At 51.1% G+C, this 21,553-nt stretch overlaps 2 protein-coding genes across 2 annotated transcripts; one reads left to right on the plus strand and one right to left on the minus strand.

The window, feature by feature from the left end:
* Positions 1-522: 522 nt before the first annotated feature.
* Positions 523-4,211, minus strand: LAMTOR2 (late endosomal/lysosomal adaptor, MAPK and MTOR activator 2). The gene is made up of 4 exons (XM_080648120.1): positions 4,048-4,211; positions 3,576-3,738; positions 939-1,028; positions 523-727 (listed from the first exon to the last, which is right to left on the minus strand). Exons 1-4 carry the CDS (start codon positions 4,113-4,115, stop codon positions 671-673), a joined length of 378 nt encoding a protein of 125 aa, XP_080504246.1. The 5' UTR covers positions 4,116-4,211; the 3' UTR covers positions 523-670.
* A 1,015-nt stretch (positions 4,212-5,226) lies between these two features.
* Positions 5,227-20,453, plus strand: UBQLN4 (ubiquilin 4). The gene is made up of 11 exons (XM_080649390.1): positions 5,227-5,382; positions 6,829-6,980; positions 7,378-7,595; positions 8,086-8,348; positions 9,918-10,076; positions 14,645-14,870; positions 15,926-16,065; positions 16,550-16,633; positions 16,786-16,901; positions 17,085-17,268; positions 18,792-20,453. Exons 1-11 carry the CDS (start codon positions 5,275-5,277, stop codon positions 18,942-18,944), a joined length of 1,803 nt encoding a protein of 600 aa, XP_080505516.1. The 5' UTR covers positions 5,227-5,274; the 3' UTR covers positions 18,945-20,453.
* Positions 20,454-21,553: the final 1,100 nt, after the last annotated feature.

Below are 21,553 nucleotides of genomic sequence, written 5' to 3' on the forward strand. Positions count from 1 at the left end.
AGGGGTGGCCCCTCCCAACCTAAAGAGTAGAAGAGGCACCCTACCAAAGTCGGGACTGAGGACACTGAGCTCTCAGGCCCCATATTATTTTTGTCTCAAATGACCCCCACTGGCCCCCTGCTCCTTGGAGCTCACTTCCACGGTGTTGCCAATCAGGTAGGTAAAATGCTGCTCGGAGTGGTCAAGAGAGGTCCCTCCACTGGAGAGGCCAAGGGACCTGAGGCACCACTGCCCACAACCGTTGGCTGCTGGAGGTCCTGGTGGATGAGCAGGTGGACATCTGTTCTTACAGGACATGAAGAATCCCATAAGCCATCCCTGCTCCTTCCATCTCCTGACTCCATCCAGCCAAGACCCACACACCAAGAGGTCGCTGGTTTGTTTCCTGGTCAAGGCACGTGCCCAGGTTGAGGCTCAGTTCCCAGCAGGGGGCGTGCAGGAGGCAGCCAATCAATGTTTCTTTCTCATTGATGTTTCTATCGCTCTCTCCCTTCCTCTCTAAAGTCAATAAAAACATATTTTAAAAAAATACACATGACAGGAGTGAAATTTATTCTTGGAAAAAACAAAGTCCCACCCTCCCCCCACAGTCCAGGAAGGGGTCCCCCAGGGGCCTTGCCCCTCCAAATAGTCATCTCTCTTGTCTGGCTCCTACTTCCATCAATGCCCATTACGATGCTGCTACTTGGGTGAGAGGTTCCTCCAGGTACTGCACCAAGGCCTGGGCCTGCGAGAGGGGGAGGAGAAATCAGTGCCACACATGTCCTGCCATGAGAGGGATCCCAAATCCAGGCAGTCTCCCAATGCTGAGAACCCAGCCCCTAGCCCCACGACAAGGACTGGGTGACATGAGGACTTGAGGAAGGTGGTGGGGATGGGAGTGGCGATAAAGAACAAAGGCCAGGCCTAGGGTGGTAGAGGGATGAGCACATACACACCTTCGCCTTGAGCATTCCGAAGCCAACAGTCTCCTTGGCATACATACACAGCAGAAGGTTGGCCACGCGGGTGATGGCTACACGGCCCTCCTGGTGGGGTGACATCATAGGATGTGATATGCTGCTTGGCACCCTTAGCTCCCTCTTTCCTCAAGGAGTCCTCTTGAGAGAGACTCTATCCTCCTTCCATGCCCTACACACAGCTGGGGAGCTATGGCCACAGCCCTGGACACGGGGTCCTACACTCAGATGCCAGCCTCAGCACAGCTACCTACTGACCAAGTTACCCTGGGAAACTCAATCTCTCAGAAACTCAGATTCTCTTTCTGTAACCAGTGGGTGAAGGTGTTAGTATACAGGAAGGAGTTTTGGATCTGCAAAGGGCTATCCAAATGGGTGATGTCATTATTATGGGTTCACCCCCAAGACCCTATAAGGGGCTTGAAAGCAGTAATCCAACATATTTTTCCTCTTTCCCCATGGTAATGTTTTTCAAACTGTAGGTTTGACCCCAGAGTTAGATCAATTAAGAAGGTGGATCAATATTTCAATATTAAAAGAAAAAGGAAGCCTGGCCGGTATGGTTCAGTGGTGGAGGGTTGACCTCTGAACCAGGAGGTCACAGTTCCATCCCTGGTCAGGACATATACCTCCGTTTCGGGCTTGACCCCCAGTGGGGGGCATGCAGGAGGCATCCAGTCAATGATTCTCTCTCATAATTGATATTTCTATCTCTCCCTCTTCCTTCCTCTCTGAATTAAATAAAAATATATTTTAAAAAAAGAAAGAAAAAGGAAAGAAGAGAAATTGAGTCGCTGAAACCGGTTTGGCTCAGTGGATAAAGCGTCGGCCTGCGGACTGAAGGGTCCCGGGTTCGATTCTGGTCAAGGGCATGTACCTTGGTTGCGGGCACATCCCCAGTGGGGGGTGTGCAGGAGGCAGCTGATCGATGTTTCTCTCTCATTGATGTTTCTAGCTCTCTATCCCTCTCCCTTCCTCTCTGTAAAAATATCAATAAAATATATTTTTAAAAAAATTAAGTGCATTGCATATAGTAAGGGAAGTACTGTTTCATGAGACTTTTGTTTTGGGGTTTGTGTGTGTGTACCAGGCTCTGACTTAAATGTGTTTCTTATGGCTGGGTTACGGTCAAACGTTTAAAAGCGATTGCCTTATAGCACCAGCTCTAGGACAGGTCCCCAGTAGGAGTCATTAGTTGAACTGAAATGCATCCGTGGTTGGGCAGGGGGTGAGAAAGAGGCAGGCAGCTGAGTTACAGTAGAAATCCTTTACTCGTGGGGCCTTTTCAGTTTGGTTCAGCTCACTCTCACTCGGTAGCCACTGTGTGCTGGGAGTCAGGTGCCACATCCCCCGCTTCTCTGCCTCATCTAATAGCCTCTCCCAGTCTCATGCCACTCCACCCACTCCACCTTGTTGACCCTCCACCTGGCCTCATTTTGCCTCACGGTTTTTGCACCTGCTGTTCTATGAGAAATGTTTCCCCCCAGACAGCCACATGGCTTGCCAACTTCCTTCAAATCTATGATAAAATGTCACCTTTTCAGGGAGATGGTCCCTGGCTCATGTCCCCCTCTGTCTCACTTCCTTGCTTCATTTTCCCCCATAGCATTTTCAATACCTAATGTACTGCATACTTTTTAAACTTACACATTTTACAAAACATATTTACAAACTTATTTTAGAAAACATACACATTGTACTTATTTTAAGGCGTAAAACTGTAAGCTGCGTTAGGGCTGCAGTTGTTGTCTGTCCTGTTTTCCCCCAGTGCTGAGGACACTGCAGGGACCTAAATATTTGCTGACTGAACGAAAGTGAGTCATAGCTTCTGTTTCCAAGAAGTTCACAACTTCCCTTATGAACTTGTGAACGGCCAGTTCCCTTTCACCTTTCTCTGTAAAATGAGGGGATTAGACAAGGGTTTGAAAACTCTCTCAATGGCTCTATAAGTCAACGCATCTGGGATGCCAACACTGTGTGCACCTCACTCTACAGTTTCTATCTCCACTCTTTTTTTTTAAAATATATTTTATTGATTTTTTTTTTTAACAGAGAGGAAGGGAGAGAGATAGAGTTAGAAACATCAATGAGAGAGAAACATCAATCAGCTGCCTCCTGCATACCCACAACCAAGGTACATGCCCGCAACCAAGGTACATGCCCTTGACCGGAATCGAACCCAGGACCCTTCAGTCCGCAGGCCGACGCTCTATCCACTGAGCCAAACCGGTTAGGGCGTCTATCTGCACTCTTATTTGATCTTCACAACAACCCTGTGAGTTGTGGGGGTGGAGGAGGGGGGAGTGGCGGCGGGGGCGGGGGGAGGGTTATTGTTTCCACCTTAGAGTTTAAGTAAGGAAGGGAGGCTCAAAGAGGTTAAATAACTTATGCAAAGTTCCACAGATGGTAAGTGGCTGGCTGAGACCACAATTCCAGGTAGATGCTGGATCCAGGGCTCCTTCCTCACCACTTGATGCATAAGATCCTGCCTATTATAAATGCTGCTGGCGCTAAATCTTAGCAATCTTCCATAGATCCCAACCATCCAGGATGGGGTACAGGTCACCCCCTGGGGATCCCCTTTGGGGACAGAGGAAGTGGCTCCTCTCTCCATACCATGCAGTCCATGAGGATGAATTTGAGATTGTCTTCATTAAATGCTTGATTCCCGTTGCGGTCGTAAGCGGCCCAGATGTTACTGGCGATGGCTGCGGTGACCCGTGCGTCAGTGTCCCCGTAACCAGAGTAGGCCAGCAGAGATCCCTCGTTATTCAGCAGCCTGGCGAGGGACAGGGAGGGATAGCGACGTGCTCAGTATGGGGAATAAAAGGCTTGGGTTCCCGTCACAGCCCCCGCCACTGACGCTTCTAGAAAGCAAGGGTCCGGGCTGAGTGTGTCCTGGAACGTGACCCGAGCACCCAGCATGTCAATTTCCATTTTCCTGACGGGCCCTCCATGCCAGTTGCCCTAGCTGCTGCCCTTTCCCTTCCCCGAGATCCTTCCCCGAGATCCTTCCCCATCCCTCCCTCAGAGAGCCGCGCGCTGCCCCACTCCTGTGTTCGCCACTAGGTCCTCGGTCCACACTCACAAGGTGCTCTGGACACCTCCAGTGTTGGCTTGGCTTAGCACCTGGGTCAAAGCTTTGGGACGCAGCATGCCTGCGATTCCGAAGCCTGGACTTTTACACCTAGACCCTCGAATTGCCTCCTGCGGGGCTCTGCCAGCCGCTTCCGGTACTGCCCTGCTCCAAAGCGCTCTGGGAATTGTAGTTTCCCGGTCTAACTTTATGGTTCTGGGTCAACCCCGCCCCGCAGCGGGGGCCACTGGGAATTGTAGTTCCTCGAGGCCTCGTGAGGCACCCTGGGAACTATAGTTCGCCTTTCCACTGAGACCAAACGGTTATCAGGACGCGGGGAGAGAGGGAGAATTAGGGAGCGGGGGTGAAAGGACAGTGGCGGTATTGGAAGAACATTTAACTCCTTCGGGGAGAGAAAAGTTATCATGTTCGCTTAATAATCCACGGTTCAGTACTTTTTAAAAAATCCCTATATTTGTCAGGCACACCTTTGGTTATTTTCAAAGTAATTTTCTACATTGTGCACAATTCTGTGAAATGGGATAAGTGCTATTGAGGAAACCAAGGCTCGGGAGGGTCACGCAGGCAAAATCCTGTTTCTGGAACCCGAACTTCATAGAGTTCCTTCAGGCCACGACCCTCGGGGGAAGGAAGTCAATCCTAGAGAGGAGATTTTAGGTGGACGCGCCGAAGTGGAGGAGTTCAGCCTCCCAGGCGGCAGCGGCCCCAGGCCTAGAAAGGACTTGGATTTCCCGAGAACGACAAGCTTTCGCCTGGAACGGAGAGAAAGAGGCAACACAGAGAATCCTTTGTCCCGCAGCGGGAATGACCGGCCAGGCGCAGGGGCAGCTGTGGGCCGGAGGGGGCTTCGGCTGGGTCCGCGCCCTCTCCGATGGGCCCTGGTCTCCCGCGGGGAGCTTGCCCCCACCCCCCCCAGTGAGGGACACGCCCGCCCCCGCCCGGGTCTCCGGGGTCAGCCGCCCAGCGAGGCCCTGTCCAGGCTGGGGGACCCCGGGCTCAGCCCTGGGCGGACTCCGCTGCAGTGGTCCTCCCAGTCCGCCCGGGGCGCTGTGGCGGCGGCTGGCCCGAAGTGGGTGGCGAAGCCTTGGGGAGGAAGGGGAGGAGAGGGGAGGGGAGAGGGGGGTGTTGGAGGCGCCCGAGCCGAGCCAGGTCAGCGGGGCGGGCGGGGAGGAGGAGGAGCCGGGGCGTGCTGGCGGGCGGCCGGGTGGCGGCGGCGGCATGGCGGAGCCGAGCGGGGCCGAGACGAGGCCCCCCATTCGGGTGACCGTCAAGACCCCCAAGGACAAGGAGGAAATTGTGATCAGCGATCGCGCCTCAGTCAAGGAGGTAGTACAGGTGGGGGTGGGGCGGGGAGGAGGGGTCCATGGGTCCACGAAGGGAGGGGGTGGCTCTGGACGGTCCGGCGATCGGGAGGGCCTGGGAGAGGAGGGCGGGGGCCCAGCGGGCGCTCGGAGGAGCGGGAGAGAAGGAGCGGCGGGTAGGGGGCGTTCTGCGGGTAATTTGGGGGAGCGTGGCGCGTGTTGGAGATGGTAGACCAAGGTTTGCCTTGTGGCCTGAACTGGGGGCGTGGTGGAGAGTGGGGTGAGGACACCTTGCGCAGGGAAGGGGGAAGTGTTTGAGGGGAGTGTGCGCCCTGGTTACTGGTCGGGGGTCGAGGCGTCGAGGCTGAGTGGGGGCCAGGCAAAGTGCTGAGCCCGGAGAGCCGGCGGGGGGCGCTACTGTGCGCCCACGAGACCGCTCCGCGTGCTCTGCACGGGGCGGTGGGGGTAGGGTTTCCCTCCGCCCGGATCCTTCTTGCTGTTTCAAATCCTGGCGGTTATGTGTGGTTCTCAGCCCCCTCCGAGATTTATACAATGTGCAGTAGGTGTTCAATAAAATGGTGTTGGATAAGGGAATATCGCCCGTGTTCGCCACCTCCCTGTGGTGGCTCCAGGATTTCACATAGGCGGGGCTTACGGTAGGCCTTCTGGATGCAAGGGGGGACCTGGCCGCTGCCTTTGCTCAGCGAGTGCACTGTTTTTATTCCAGTGTATGATTTGGGTGCTGGTGATAGATTTGGGAGTCTTAATTTCCCAAGCCAGCCTTTAGTATCATCACTGCCTCCCCCAACCTTATAAAATGTCTACATTCCAGAATTTAAACATTGTCCCCTGCAAAGCTGGATTTGAAATCAGCTCCGGTTGAGAGGCAGTGTTTTGGTTAAGAGCCTGGGCTTTGGTGTGAAGACCTGAGTGCAGTCTGCACTGGCACGTTTCCTATCCACTCTGATCCTCCTTTCTCTCATCTTTAAAATGGAAATAACAGTCAATGTGTATCTCATAGGACGTACTCTTAACTCACGAATAGTTAGGTCCATTATAAATAACCGGGATCTATGTGCTGTAGTTGTTACAAGCATGCTGGGGAGAAAGAGGGGATAGAAACTTGGGGTCTGGGAAGAGAAGGCTGAGGGAAGCAGGGCCTGAGTCCAAGGCTGTTGAAGGAGCTGAGATGGAGCTACCCTCACAGGGAACTGGGCAGAGGGACTGAAGAGGAAGGGGCAGATAGCAGCAAGGGCCTCCTGGGATGGAGAGCTGAGAGAGGAGCCTCCCACTGGGCCATCTCCTGGGTTAAGAAAGGAGCTGCTTATTGCAGCTGGAGGGATGGAGTCAAGATTGCAGAAGGGACTTCCCGCCACTGGAGGGGGAGCAAAAGAATGCGGAGGCTCTTGAAGAGTCCCTGGAGGATGGAGTCCAGGCGGCCTTTGCAGTGATCTCTGCCTCTTGATCACAGTTCAAAGAGGAGATCTCCCGGAGGTTTAAGGCTCAGCAGGATCAGCTGGTCCTGATCTTCGCAGGCAAGATCCTCAAGGATGGGGACACACTGAGCCAGCACGGAATCAAGGACGGGCTTACCGTCCATCTGGTCATCAAGACCCCTCAGAAGTAAGTTCAGGAGAGGAGCGGGTCCAGCTTCTGATTGGACCCCTTTTCCCTATCTGATACGTCCTCGCCCACCTCCGCCTGGAGGGTCTATGCCTGGAGGACCTATACCAAGACCAGGAAAGTGGCTTTTGAATGGGTTGCCAGGCAGGCTTATGGGCTCACCTGCAGGGGACCGGATCCTGACTTACATCTCCCAGAATGCCCCAGAGACGGGTGGTCCTAGCTCCTCCTTCCCTATCTGATTTACTCGCTACCCGTTAGCATCACCCCACCCCAGCTTCAGTGTGGCTTAGGATGCAGCCTGGGTTGGGGCAGTAGCTGCACACCAAACATGGAGATGGTTGTCTTCCCTCTTTTTGTGTTCATGTAAACTAAGGTTTTCTTCCTCTGTCCTCAGGGCTCAAGATCCAGCTGCTGCCACTGCTTCTTCCCCCTCTACTCCAGAACCTGCCTCAGCACCCTCCACCACGCCTGCTTCACCTGCCACCCCTGCCCAGCCCTCCACCTCTGGCAGTGCTACTTCGGATGCTGGCAGTGGAAGCCGGAGGAGCAGTGGGGGGGGTCCCTCCCCAGGGGCTGGGGAGGGCCCTCCCAATGCTACCACATCCATACTCTGTAAGCCCTTAGGGACTGGGGGTTGGGGGAGAGCCAAGAGAAGGGAGAAACATGGTCCCCACTCATGATCTGATGGGGATGGAGGACCCCTGGACATAGGACTTCCAGTTAAGGGGAGCATGGGCAAAGGTTAGAGTGGGGGGAAATGGGGCTGGAGATATGGGGAACCAGGGGTGAAGACATTGTAGGTAGGGACAAAAGTGGGTCCAACAGTAGCCAGTTGGGGAATATTGGTTTACTCAACAGGCCATCAGGGGGTGCCCTCTCTGTGCTCAGGACTATGCCGGCTCCCAGCCTCTGCCACCAAGGAGGGCTCAGTCTAGCAGGCTGACATCTCTGCTGGCAGGTTCAGGGCTGGGGCTGTGGGAATGCCTGGGAAAGGGAGTGCGAGAAGCAGAAGGGGCCCACCCTGGAGACCTGAACTCAGTGGCTCTGACCAGGCGGGGGAAGGGCTCCTGCAGCAGACCGTGACTCTGCCTCCTCCCCGCAGCTGGCTTTGGGGGCATCCTCGGCCTGGGCAGCCTGGGCCTGGGCTCCGCCAACTTCATGGAGCTGCAGCAGCAGATGCAGAGGCAACTGATGTCCAATCCTGAGATGCTGTCACAGATCATGGAGAACCCCCTGGTCCAGGACATGATGTCTAACCCTGACCTGATGCGCCACATGATCATGGCCAACCCCCAAATGCAGCAGCTGATGGAGCGGAACCCTGAGATCAGCCACATGCTCAACAACCCGGAGCTCATGAGGCAGGTGGGTGTGAGAGAGGTGGGGTGGGGTGTGCCTGCCCAGCCTTCTTTCCCCACCTTGTCCTACTTTGATTTGTTCATTCATTTGTTCAGCAGCCATGTTCTGCACACTAGTGATAAAAAGACACAGGCCTAGCTTTTCAGGAGCTCCTGGTCTTAAAGAAAAATGGGACAAGTAAGCAGACAATGATAATACAGTATGATCAGTACTATCACACGGATAGTCACAGGGTCCCCCAGGAGCACAGAGAGGAGGTCTTGACTCTCTACACAGGCTCCAAGGAGGCCTCCTAGAGGAAATGTCACCCAAGCTAAGGTCCAAGGGAGGAAGCATGAACCAGAAGAAGGGCCAATGGACAGCAAGTGCCAAGGCCTGGGAGTAAAAGATACTAGGGTATTCGGGGAGCATGAGGATGGCCAGGGCCAGGTGCGTGAGGGAGACCCAGGTGAGGCAGTTTTGTGTTGGTCTCTGGGAGCTCCAGCTCATGGCCCGGTCCACCAGGGGACAAGGAGAGACAGCCTCAGCAGAACTGTGGGCACCAGTGCTGGACTCGCCAGGAGATAAGCTTCATTAGGACAAGGATTTGCAAGTGTTTTGTTCACTGTCTAGGATAGTGCCCGGTAAATTAGTAGTCACTCAGTAAATTATTGAATAACTGAATTATGGGATAAGAGATCAGAGTCATGACTTAGACATAAGGGTATCTTAGAAGAGTGTGGAGCAACTTTGGGAAGAAGAACAGGGAAGGCGTTGGATGGGAACAAGACAGCCATACTCATGTTTTCTGTCATGTACTGCTGTCCACTGGAATTGACACAGGCTATTGTTTATTGAGAGTGAGCCATTGGCTCGAAAGAGAAAGCCCCATCCTCACATTTAGTCAGGCCAAAGATCTGGGGGTGGGAGTTAAAGGGTGTTGGTAGCATTGCCCCAGCTTGAATCCTTTCCCTCCTCAACATATCGTTTACCAGGAGGCAGAGCTGGTGTTGGCCAGACAGACTAACCTGGCCTTGACAACTGGCTCCACCACTAACTGGCTGTGTGTCCCCAGGCAGTGAGTCTCTGAGCCTATTTTTTCTTCTGCAAAATAGGGACAGAGATACCTACTTGGGACTATTATTGGGATTAAATGACTTGAATTCTGTAAATTAGTCCAAGGCCGGTATGTAGTAGGTGCTCGAGAGATGTTAACTTTTGTTTCTGCCTCCTCCCCTTTCCCATGTCCATTCTTACTCAATATCCTTATGCTCCCTGACCCCTGACACCCCTGTGGACCCCCTGAACCTGAAGGAGGGAAGCTGCTGCTATGATCCCTTCTGTGATCATTGTATATCACTGGAAAAAGCCAACTAGATGCCCACAGGGAAGATGGTTGGGACCAGAATGCCAGGAAGGAAGGAAGTCTAGTCGACCCTATTCTCTACCACAGTAGGGCAGACCCTGGACCCTGGACCCTGGACCCTGGACCCTCGTCCCTCGTCCTGATGCAGGCCTCCTCCTCAGGCCCATCCTTTGCAGGCTTGGTGCTCTCTGGTTCTAGGGCCCATTCTGTCTCTCTACCTTTCCCACCAGACGATGGAGCTTGCTCGAAATCCAGCCATGATGCAGGAGATGATGCGGAACCAGGACCGAGCCCTCAGCAACCTGGAGAGCATCCCTGGAGGGTATAATGCCCTCCGCCGCATGTACACTGACATCCAGGAGCCCATGTTCAGTGCTGCCCGGGAACAGGTGGGGCCAGGGGCTGGGGTGTTAGGTGGGTTGTCTGGCCAGAGATCCCCCACCTCCAGACCCAGGAGAGCCTGGGGTGCTGTCTGCTCCTCTTTCTAGTCCCACCCTCCACCCCTGAGGGTGGGCCTTGGCTTGGAAATGGTTCCCATAATGCATAGTCAGGGGTGGTCCAACTTGGCATGGGACTGAGGCACTAGGGCAGAATGTAGCAGAGTTCCCCAGGGAAGTGGGTGAGGCATAGAACCCAAGGGATTTGATGTTGTTCTGACAAACTTCTGGCACCAGGGCTCAAAGGTTGTGGGTCAGGCCTGGGGTCAAACAGCTGATCCCAGCACAGTGTCTCAAGTGTGGTCCAGAGATCACCTGTGGTAGAATCGCCTGAGGAGCTTGTTAATGATGAGATTCCTGGTCCCCACCTTTGAGCTACTAAATGACTCAATCTCTGGAATCAGCCTCAAGGAGTATGCACTTTTAAACTTAAAAAAAATTTTTTTAATTGATTTTAGAGAGGAAGGGAGAGGGAGAGAGAGATAGAAACATCAATGAAGAGAATCCTTGATCAACTGCCTCCTGCATGCCCTCTACTGGGGATTGAGCCTGCAACCTGCAACCCGGGCACATGCCCTCCCCCCTCCCCAATCCAATTGTGACCTGGTTTGTAGGTTGATGCTCAACCATTGGGCCACACCAGCCAGACTGGGAATATGCACTTTAAAAAATGCTTTATGAATTCTTTCCAAATGTACAACCAATATAGATAAAAATAGAGCATTCTGTCAGATCCATGTTGCCCTAACATGTTGCCATAAATAGTTTCAGTGCCTCTTTTGGTTCTTTTTTTTTTTTAAGTTTAATTTACATCAAATACATTTACATGTTTCAAAATTCACAAGGTACACAAAGTAAACAAAAGGGCATTTAAAAAGCACGGAAAGGAATACAAACTCAATAGGTTATGCAAAAGGGATCCTACTTTCTTCTCCAACCACTTCTTTCTTACCCCAAGTTAATGAATGTCGTTAATATTTTGTGTATTTTCCTGTACATATTTAACATTTGCAAATAAGACATTACAGATAGAATAGCAGCCTTCTCCATGGTTTTCTTTCCTTCCCCAGAGCTAACTACCACCCTGAAGTTGGGGTTTGTCATTCTGGTTCTTTGGTTACTTATATACGTATCCATAAGTAATCTGTGGTTTTGTTTTGCATATTTTCAACCTTCTGGAAGTGGTATCGTGCTATTCATATAATTTTTAACTTGCTTTTTAAGCATTTTTAAAAGTTTTATTGAAGGATAATGCAGTGACAGAAAGGTGCATGTAAGTGTACAGCTTGATGGATTTCCACAAACTGAATACCCTCCCACAACCAGTGCTCAGGCAGGAAGGAGGCTCTCACGTTACTTTTTCCTTGTGGAAAGGAAAAAGCACCATATCCGGAGTGGCCCATGATACCCAACAGATTCCTTGTTCATGCTGCCTCTGTCCTGCACCAAGTCTCCACAAATGAGTGTATGTCTTTCTGGCTCTACTCAGTCCCACTGGTCTGTCTGTCTGTCCCTGCAGTGCTATCACATTGTCTTATTTAAGCCTGGACATCTGGCGGAGTGAATCCCCCACCTTATTCTTTTTTTTTTTTTTTTTAATATATTTTATTGACTCTTTACAGAGAGGAAGGGAGAGAGATAGAGAGTTAGAAACATCGATGAGAGAGAAACATCAATCAGCTGCCTCTTGCATACCCCCTACTGGGGATGTGCCCGCAACCAAGGTACATGCCCTTGACCGGAATCAAACCTGGGACCCTTCAGTCCACAGGCCGACACTCTATCCACTGAGCCAAACCGGTTAGGGCCCCCACCTTATTCTTTTTTTTTTTTTTTAAATATATTTTATTGATTTTTTACAGAGAGGAAGGAAGAGGGATAGAGAGTTAGAAACATCAATGAGAGAGAAACATCAATCAGCTGCCTCCTGCACACCTCCCACTGGGGATGTGCCCGCAACCAAGTTACGTGCCCGCAACCAAGTTACATGCCCTTGACCGGAATCGAACCTGGGACCTTTCAGTCCGCAGGCTGACGCTCTATCCACTGAGCCAAACCGGTTTTGGCCCCCACCTTATTCTTAACATCATCTTAGTTATTCTGGAGATTGCTCTTTCAAATTTTAGAAACTGCTTGCAGGGATCAACTACGAATTTTTAAAGGAATTTATTTTTTATTTATTTATTTATTTAAATATATTTTATTGATATTTTACAGAGAGGAAGGGAGAGGGATAGAGAGCTAGAAACATTGATGAGAGAGAAACATCGATCAGCTGCCTCCTGCACACCTCCTACTGGGGATGTGCCCGCAACCAAGGTACATGCCCTTGACTGGAATTGAACCCGGGACCCTTCAGCCCGCAGGCCGACACTCTATCCACTGAGCCAAACCAGTTTCGGCGGAATTTATTTATTTTAAATGTTATTTAAGTATTTAACTTAAAATGTACATCTAAGTAATGCATTCACCTAGTTTAAAAAAAAAAAAAATCAAGTAGTTGAGAGAAGCTGAAAACAAGCACCCCAGTTAATTCGGATGCACACAGAGATGTGTGAGCCACCAGTTTAGCTAAAGGAACATAGCAGTTGGCATCCACAAACCTGGGTTTGAATACCTGCTTCACCATTGTCTAGTGATGTGGTTTTAAGTGAGTTTCCGGGCCCCTCTAAACCTTAGCTTCCTCATTTCCACAATGGGAGCAATATATTATCGCAGAGGCTCTCAATCATTTTGGTCTCAGGATCCCCTTATACTCTTAAAAATTATTGAGGACCCCCAAAAGCGTTTGTTTTCATGGGTTAGGTCTGATATTCACTGTATGTAAAATTAAAACTAAGAAATTTTTTAAATGTTTATTAATTCATTTAAAAATAACAATAAATTCATTACATTAACATAAATAGCATATTCTTTTGAAAATAACTTTATTTTCCAAATCAGAACTTTAGAGGAAAGAGTGGCCCTATTATGTTTTTGTTGTTTTTACAACACGGCATTTTTTGGTTTTTTGTTGATTCCTGTATGTGCCCTGACCAGGGATTGAACCTGTAACATTGGCATATTGGGACGACACTCTAACCAACTGTGCTATCTGGCCAGGGTGTTGTTTTACATTTTTACAGATCTCTTTAATGTCTGGCTACAAAGCAGATGGATTCTCAGATCTGCTTCTGCATTCAGTCCGCTCCAGTGTCACATGTTATGTATGCAGTCCTTGGAAAACTCCACTCAATACTCATGAGAGAATGAAAGTGAAAAATGCAAATAACGTCTTAGAATTACAAAAATAGTTTTGAACCTCTGAGGGGTCCTAGGACCACACTTGGAGAACTGACATATTGGAGGGATATTGTAAACATTACAATAAATGGCAGCTGTTATCAGTATAGGGAGTTTAGAAGAAGAGATTTAGTCCTTAGGGTATACCAGGAAGAACAAAACCGGGTCCCAAAATTGGGTGCTAGTCAAGTTACCAGAACAGGAAATCTGAAACAGGGTCAGAGACTGAAACCATGGCGCACGAACTCTGGCCTGCAAGCCCCATTATCTGAACAGGCATCTGGTGAGGTGAAAGAACCACAGCTCAGAGCAGCAGAGTCCTTGGTCCACCGTGGTCCCCATGACCCACTTTGAATTAACAGAAAAAGTGAGTGGATGTGAAACTGCAAACTGCACAGTAGGGAGGGCTGAGGCTGCTCAGAGACCTCTTAGGTCAGGACTGCCTAGGAATCGGGAAAGAGGCTGAGCCAGGGAAATGGGGCTGGGACGTCCCCAGCAAGCACACCCCTTGGACAGAGGGAGGAGATCCAGGTGCTCCCTTAGGCAGCACCACCTGATGGTCCAGACCCTGAGATGATCCTGCGTGACTTGGCGGGAGCCTGGTGCTGAGGGGCACTGAAGCAGCTGGTCTGAGGAGATAGGCTGGGCGTGGAGGGAGAAGATTGAAGGCCTAGAGATGTGCTCCATTGTGGTGTGCCCGGAGGGACGGAGCCCACATAGGGGACCCAGGCAGTGAGGGAGGAGGCACTGGGGAGTTAGTATTGGGCTAAGGTGGTCGGAAAAGGGGAAACTGGAGGCAAATCAGCATTGAAGGAAAAGCCAATACTTACTTATTGAGGACCCACGAGTGTCAGGAGCAGGGTGTGAAGGTGAGTCCAGTACCTGTGCCTGAGGAGCTGAGGAAAACTGCCTCGCTGCCTGCACACGGAATGGTGTGTGTAAAGTACTGCGGAACACAGGAGACTAGAGACCAAATATTTAGCGCCACCAGGGGAGAGGGGAAGTTTCCAGTTACCTGAGGGGTTCAGTTATCCAGTCTTTAGCATCAGCCAGCTCCATCTGTAAGGTAGGGTTGGAGCTGCCCATTGTGGGGCTAAAAATTGAGCTGAGGATTCCTAAGGTCTCAGATCTCTCCCTTTCCTGGGAAGGGGAGGCTGCTAGGTGAGAGGAAAGAAGGGGTGTAGCCCTTGTCCCTGCTTTGTTTCAGTCCTTAACCCGAACCCTTTCCCTCCTCCCAGTTTGGCAACAATCCCTTCTCTTCCCTGGCCGGGAACTCCGACAGCTCATCTTCCCAGCCTCTGCGGACTGAGAATCGAGAGCCCCTCCCTAACCCCTGGAGCCCCTCGCCCCCCACCTCCCAGGCCCCCGGGTCCGGTGGGGAGGGCACCGGAGGATCGGGGACCAGCCAGGTGCACCCGACAGTCTCGAACCCCTTTGGGATCAATGCGGCTAGCCTGGGGTCAGGTATGTCCTAGGGTGGAAGGAGCATAGTGGGTCTCCAGGGCAGTTCCTCTGGCCCAGGACTGAATGGGGTTCATACTGTTTCAGAATATTGAAGACAGAGGTGAGACTGGAAGCCACAGAGGGGCCTCTGCAGCCTGAGGCAGTGGCTCCACCCCTCAGAGAGTGAGGGTTGGTTCCAACCAGGCCCTGATATCATTGGGAGTGACCTAAGAATTGGCTCACCAATAAACCAGCCCCACCTTCTAAGCTCTTTCAGCACGAGTGGTACTGTCCAGTGTAAATGGGTCAGACGGGATGAGGGTGTGGAGAGGAACCAGGGCAGACCTGGGGACACAGGGCCGATGATCGCGGGGGGGTGGGGGGGTGCGTGCAGAGCTGTCATGCACAGGAGTGCAGGTTGTGACTGCACCACCCCGGGAAGCCCCATTTGTCTGGACTCTGGCTGTACTTACGACCCAGGGAATGTCTCTGATAGATGCCCTGATTTCTCTGCTCCCTGGGGGACATCTTTATTGGGGGAAGTCCCTTCCCCTCTATGTGCTTCAGTTCCCTTATTTATAAAATAAGGGACTTGAACCTTACTCATGGTTTTAAAAGCAGGCTCCTGAGTTCTGGAGGCTCTGGGCCATCTTCAGGATGAGAAAGGACCAAAGGGGAGAGGCTCTAGCCCCGACCATGCTTGGTTTCTGCATGAGATTTGGTTTGAGGAAAGAGTCTCTGCTGCTAAGACAAGTTTGAAAACCGTTGATCTAAGTGATCTTTAGTCAAATCCTTTCCAACTCGGACATTACCTGAGCTTGTGAAAGGAGCAGGGCCTGAATCAGACCCAGTTTCCAACTGGCTTGCCTTGTCCTTAGCAGAGTGGATGGGGAGGGGCAGGCCAAAGCGGGAGTCAGGAGAGACGACCACGCCCAGGACCTGGGCACCCATTGTACTGGTGCCTTTCTGGGTTTTGTAACCACTCGGTGTCTGAAGTTAGGTAGGTTGTTGTGGCATCTGGTTTCCATCTGGACCCCTCCTCTCCTGTTTGGTTTGTTTTTTCCTCCTTGCCTTAGGGATGTTCAACAGCCCGGAAATGCAGGCCCTGCTCCAGCAGATCTCAGAGAACCCCCAGCTGATGCAGAACGTGATCTCCGCCCCCTACATGCGCAGCATGATGCAGACGCTTGCCCAGAACCCTGACTTTGCCGCTCAGGTATGGAACTGTTCCAGGGGAGCGCACTGAGGGCAGTTACGTGTGGTCAAAACACTCGGGAGCCAGACTGCCTGGGTTTGTATCTCAAGCATCAGCACTTCCTAGCTGTGTAAGTTAAGCAAGTAATTTAACCTCCCAGCTTCCTCAGCTGTAAACTGGTAACAATAGTTCCTCATAGATTTGTGAGGATTAATGAGTTGATGCATATAAAGTGCTTTGAACGTGGCATGGCACCTCGTAGGCACTGTGTACTCGTCATTATCAGACCCAGGGCTGAGCAGCCTGGCTCCTGATGTCGTCATTGCCCGGAGTATAGTTCTATTTCCTCTCGCTGTCCCACTTAGGCCTTCGGGATACTTTGAGATCCTTGGAAAAGCTGGCCAGATTTCCTGCAGTGGTAGGGGTGCCGAGGGAGACTGAGGCTGTGGGGGAATTCTTAGGGTGGGTAGGCCCAGGCCTCCCCCTACTACCTTGACCCTGGCAGATGATGGTGAATGTGCCGCTCTTCGCGGGGAACCCCCAGCTTCAGGAACAGCTCCGCCTGCAGCTCCCAGTCTTCCTGCAGCAGGTAAGTGAGGAGCCTAGAGGGCAGGGGGTGGACCCTGAAGCCCGAGGGGTGGAACTTAGGGACGGGGCAGAGCTTGGCCCTGGACGCGGGGTTTAGGCTGCTTCCTGTCTCCTGCCACCTCCCATTGCCTTTCTCTACTCATTTCCCACCAGATGCAGAACCCGGAGTCACTCTCCATCCTTACCAATCCCCGCGCCATGCAGGCGCTGCTGCAGATCCAGCAGGGATTGCAGACCTTGCAGACTGAGGCCCCCGGGCTGATACCCAGGTGAGGGTAGGAGACAGGTGGGCAGCAAGGTTCTGGCGACTTCTCCCCTCAACCCCTCCCTCTGCCACTCCGAACAGCCATGTGTCTGTTTTCCTGTTTCCTCCAATTGCTTTCCTTCCGGATCTCATGTTCCCATCCTTTCTCAGAGGCCGTCTCCCACCTTTTGGTCTCTCCTGTCTGCAGCCTTGGCTCCTTCGGGATGTCCCGGACCCTCGCACCCTCAGCAAGCAGCAACGCCGGGCCTGCACCCGAGGCCCCCACCTCCTCACCAGCACCACCAGCCACTTCTCCCACGGGGGCTTCCAGTGCTCAGCAGCAGCTCATGCAGCAGATGATCCAGCTTTTGGCAGGAAGTGGAAACTCACAGGTACATGGGCAGCAGGGCTGGTGCTGGAACCACCACTCCATCCTGGTGGGGTTAGAGGTCGCTGTAGAATGGAGAGAGCAGAGCAGGCTTTGGAGGCAGCCAGACCTGGCTTAGACCTTCGTCTGCCTCTTTCTAGCCTTGGGCAAGTTACTGATCTTCCCTAAGTTCAATTTCCACAGCTGTAAAATGGAGATGAGAATAGTAATAGCACTTACCATGTGCTCATTTAATTTACTTCTCACAACAGCCTTGTGAGGGAGCTATTATTGTAATTCCTGTGTTACAAAAGGAGAAAACTGAAGCCCAGGGAGATTAAGGGGCTTGCTCAGTCAAAAGCCAGTAAGTAATGGAGCCAAGATTCAAACCAAGGCATGCTGGCTCCAGGATTTACGCTGTAACTACTGTGTTTTACCACTTCTCATATCATGGGATTCTTTTTTTCTTTCTTTCTTTTTTTAAATATTTTTATTGATTTCAGAGAGGAAGGGAGAGGGAGAGGGAGATAGAAACATCAATGATGAGAGAGAATCATTGATCGGCTGCCTCCTGCATGTCCCCTACTGGGTATCAAGCCCGCAACCCAGGCATGTGCCCTTGACCGGAATTGAAACTGGGACCTTTCAGTCCTCAGGCTGACGCTCTATCCACTGAGCCAAACTGGCTAGGGCCATGGGATTTTTTTGATAATTAAATCAGCCTCCATCTCTGAGACGTGAGAAGAGGATTATGAGAGGTGAGTTAACTAAAGCCTGGGGTACAAAGTGAAGGCTAGGGGTTTGAGGGAGTGAGGATGACCTCGGGTAAACCTCTTAACCTTCCTCCGTCCTTTGTAACTCATCTGGGAAAAGCCTGTCAATAGAAGTGTAGGTAGGCCCAGCTCTGCAAAAGCTGAACCAAGTGATCGCCAAGGTGGAGCCCCGCTTAAATCCTGTGGGTGGCCTGGAGCACTGCGTGCAGCAGCCAGGTGGCCTGTGATTGCTGGGCTCCTTCCAGCTCTGAGTCGTCTGTTCATGATCTAGGCTAGTGCTTCATAAACATGCCTTGGGCAAACACTCCTAGGAGATGTTTATAGGAGTATCAACTCTGAAAAGCCTTCCTCTTTTGTAAATAGCTATGTTTGTGGATTGGTTAGAATTAAACAGATTCTTTCTTTCCTGGAGCCATTCTCTGGCCTTTCCTATGACTGTATGTGGGAGGATGGCTAGGGGGTGGTTTAGAGGTGGTGTTTAGTACACATCTTATCCACCACAGAGCCTTTGGCGTTTGGAGTACCTGTTAACATCTCCAGACTGTTGATGGAAAGTAGTTAGGAATATAAGCTGACCGAAGCCTGTCTGTTACTTGAAATTTTAAGAAAGACACCTCCACCTCATTATTACTCAGTTGTTTGCAGCTCACCACCCTGCTCCATTGATTGGCTCTGAGGATGTTGGAGAAGACCTACAGGTTGTCTTCTCTTCATTATAAACCCCCAGCTTCTGAAGTTGGTCCTGTGCCCACTTCACAAGGCCTGTCCCCTGTAGGTGCAGACGCCAGAAGTGAGATTCCAGCAGCAGCTAGATCAGCTCAACGCCATGGGCTTCATCAACCGGGAGGCTAACCTGCAGGCCCTGATTGCCACAGGAGGGGACATCAATGCGGCCATTGAGAGACTCCTGGGCTCTCAGCTCTCCTAATCCTGTGGCCGTGCCTCCTGCTTCTCCCTTCCCTGGATGCCAGCCTCTGGTTCCTGTCAGCTCCTTCCCTCTGCAGCTTGTCATCCCTGTCTTCTTCCTGTCCTCTCCAGACACAGGGTGGCTTTACAGGCTTGGATCCCAACCCTGTAGCTCTGCCTGAGGATTTTGGTTCTACTTCTACTTCTTACAGAATCTTCTCTCCTGCTCCTGCTTGAGCAGAACTATTTAACGGTCTTCACGGTTTTGTTGATTGGCCCCACAACCGCCTTTGCAATCTTCACACTTCTCAGCGGCAGCACAGAGTTGAAGGAGGAACCGACTCTCTGGTTATTGGAACATGGTCTTTCACCTGTACCACTAGGGTTTTGCTCGTCTCATGTTTACTTTCGGTAACTCTCTTCTTTCTTTCCCCACCCCTCTCACCTCCAGCCTAACCAGTGCTAGAACGTCATCCTCTGAAGGAGGGGCAGGTGAAGCAGGCTGAGATTTTCCTCCTCGCCCCTTGAAGTGCTTTTTAATGGGGTCTGTTGGGACCTCCAGGGGGAGGAAGATGCCTTCTTCCTGTCTGAAGGAGGAGATAAGACACAGTCCTCTGAACAAGGAGCTAACCAGCCCCGGACCAGCCCAGCAGACTGGTGTCCAGGAGAAGGGCCTGAGATTTCTGGTTCAGGCATGGCAGAGGAGATTTAGAGATGCTAATGTAGCTTGAGTTGAAAGGGGCTCAATGAAGCTAAGGGAGATGGCTCACAAGGGGCCATATTGGCTCCATTTCCTAAAACACACATGCTTATGTACACACACACACATTTCCATGAACCCAGGACCTGTCTGTGTCCCCAGGTACCAGTGATTTGAGCCCCCCTTAAAAGACAGGAAGTGGGTTGAGGCCTGGCTCGGCAGTGGGTGTGTGTGGTGGTGGGATGCATATGGGTTGAGTAGAAGTGGATTCTTTGCTGATTTCTGGTTCAGAGCTCCCCCCACCAGAGAAATAGGCAAAAGGGCTAGTCTAGGGCAGGGATATGTACAGTCCAGGGAGCTAGGTCCCTTGCCTCTGGATGCTGGGTAACCCAAGGGTCATGTGGTTACTCCTTCTACCAGGACTGTGACCAGCACCCTTACACCCCTCTCCGGATTGCTTCAGGGAATGGTAGCAGGGTCTTTCCACCTAGAGCTCCTGGCCCTTGCCCTTTGAGTTCTTCATGGTTTCCGTCCAGGCTAGAAAGTTCTATCTGAGAAGGAAAGGAGAGGCTGGCAATGCTGCCTTTGATCTGGAGTTGGACATTACTATATTGGAGCACAGAGGAGGCTCATATCACCTCCTGTCTCTGCTACTTAGCCCAGCTGCTTGGAGGGACCATGCCTGAGAATATGGAGGCATGAGAACAGAATTTTCTCCAAGTGGGAAAGGGTCCCAATCACTCCAGAGAGGATGTCTGCGTGGCTCCTCTCCATCCTTCCTTCAGCTCCCACACTGGCCTTTGTAAATAAAGGGCGTGGTCTTTGTTGTGAGTGTGTCTTGGTGTTTGTTTTCTGGGGGGGGGTGGGGGGGCGGAGGAGACTAGCTGAAGACAATTTCATTGTCTTAGAGGATTTTATAAAGTGGATCTAGAGGAATTTGAAGTTCAGTTCACTTACCACAGATGTTAAGAAACATTGAAAGTTAAGGGATAACTGGTTGTGGGATATTTATAACCCATGGTTTAGGAATGAGAAGGGTTGCATTCTTCCATTCCCCATCCCAGACCATAAAATACCAGACACCTCATCCTACCCTCCACCCCCACTCCCACTGGTCAATCTGGGAGAGGAATGTATACTTTTTAAAAAATATATTTTTACTGGTTTCAGAGAGGAAGGGAGAGAGAAACATCAATGATGAGAATCATTGATCGGCTGCCTCCTGCATGCCCCCTACTGGGGATCGAGCCACAACCCGGATATGTGACCTTGACCGGAATTGAACCCGGGACCCTTTAGTCCGCAGGCTGATGCTCTATCCATTGAGCCAAACCAGCCAGAGCGAGGAGTGTATACTTCTGTCTGATCTTTTGGCAAGACCACTCTCTCCTTTCCTCAGGTAAAAAGGTAAAACACACACACACACCAAAAAAACCCTTGCATCCAGATCTTACGCAGGTGGAGTTTAGTAGTTCTTAGTCTTGATCTCGAGACTAGACCTGACTCTACTGCTAATTGTGTGAACTTTTATCTTGTATAGTGAGGTTATGGCCTGGAGTTCTGTGATATATGAATAAATCATGGTGGGAGGTTCCAGTTCTGATTATGGTAGTCTGGATATTTTAGACCAACATTCTCACTAGAAAATTTTTAAATTTTTTTATTGATTTTTAGAGAGCGAGAGAGAGAAACATTAATTTGTTGTTCCACTTAGTTATGCACTCATTGGTTGCAAGATTGACCTTGCAATCTTGGTTTATCAGGCGGATGCTCTAACCAACGGTGTTACCTGGCCAGGGCCTCACTAGAAATGTTTACAGTTGGATGCAATATATGTTTAAAAAATCTAAAAAGCATCTAAGAGCCAACAAGATTGGCTGGGAATCCAGAGAGGAAAAATGGCCTAAAGACTACCTTTGTCCTGGGAGTTT

The sequence above is a fragment of the Plecotus auritus genome (assembly GCF_963455305.1).
Source record: "Plecotus auritus genome assembly, chromosome: 12".
NCBI lineage: Eukaryota > Metazoa > Chordata > Mammalia > Chiroptera > Vespertilionidae > Plecotus > Plecotus auritus.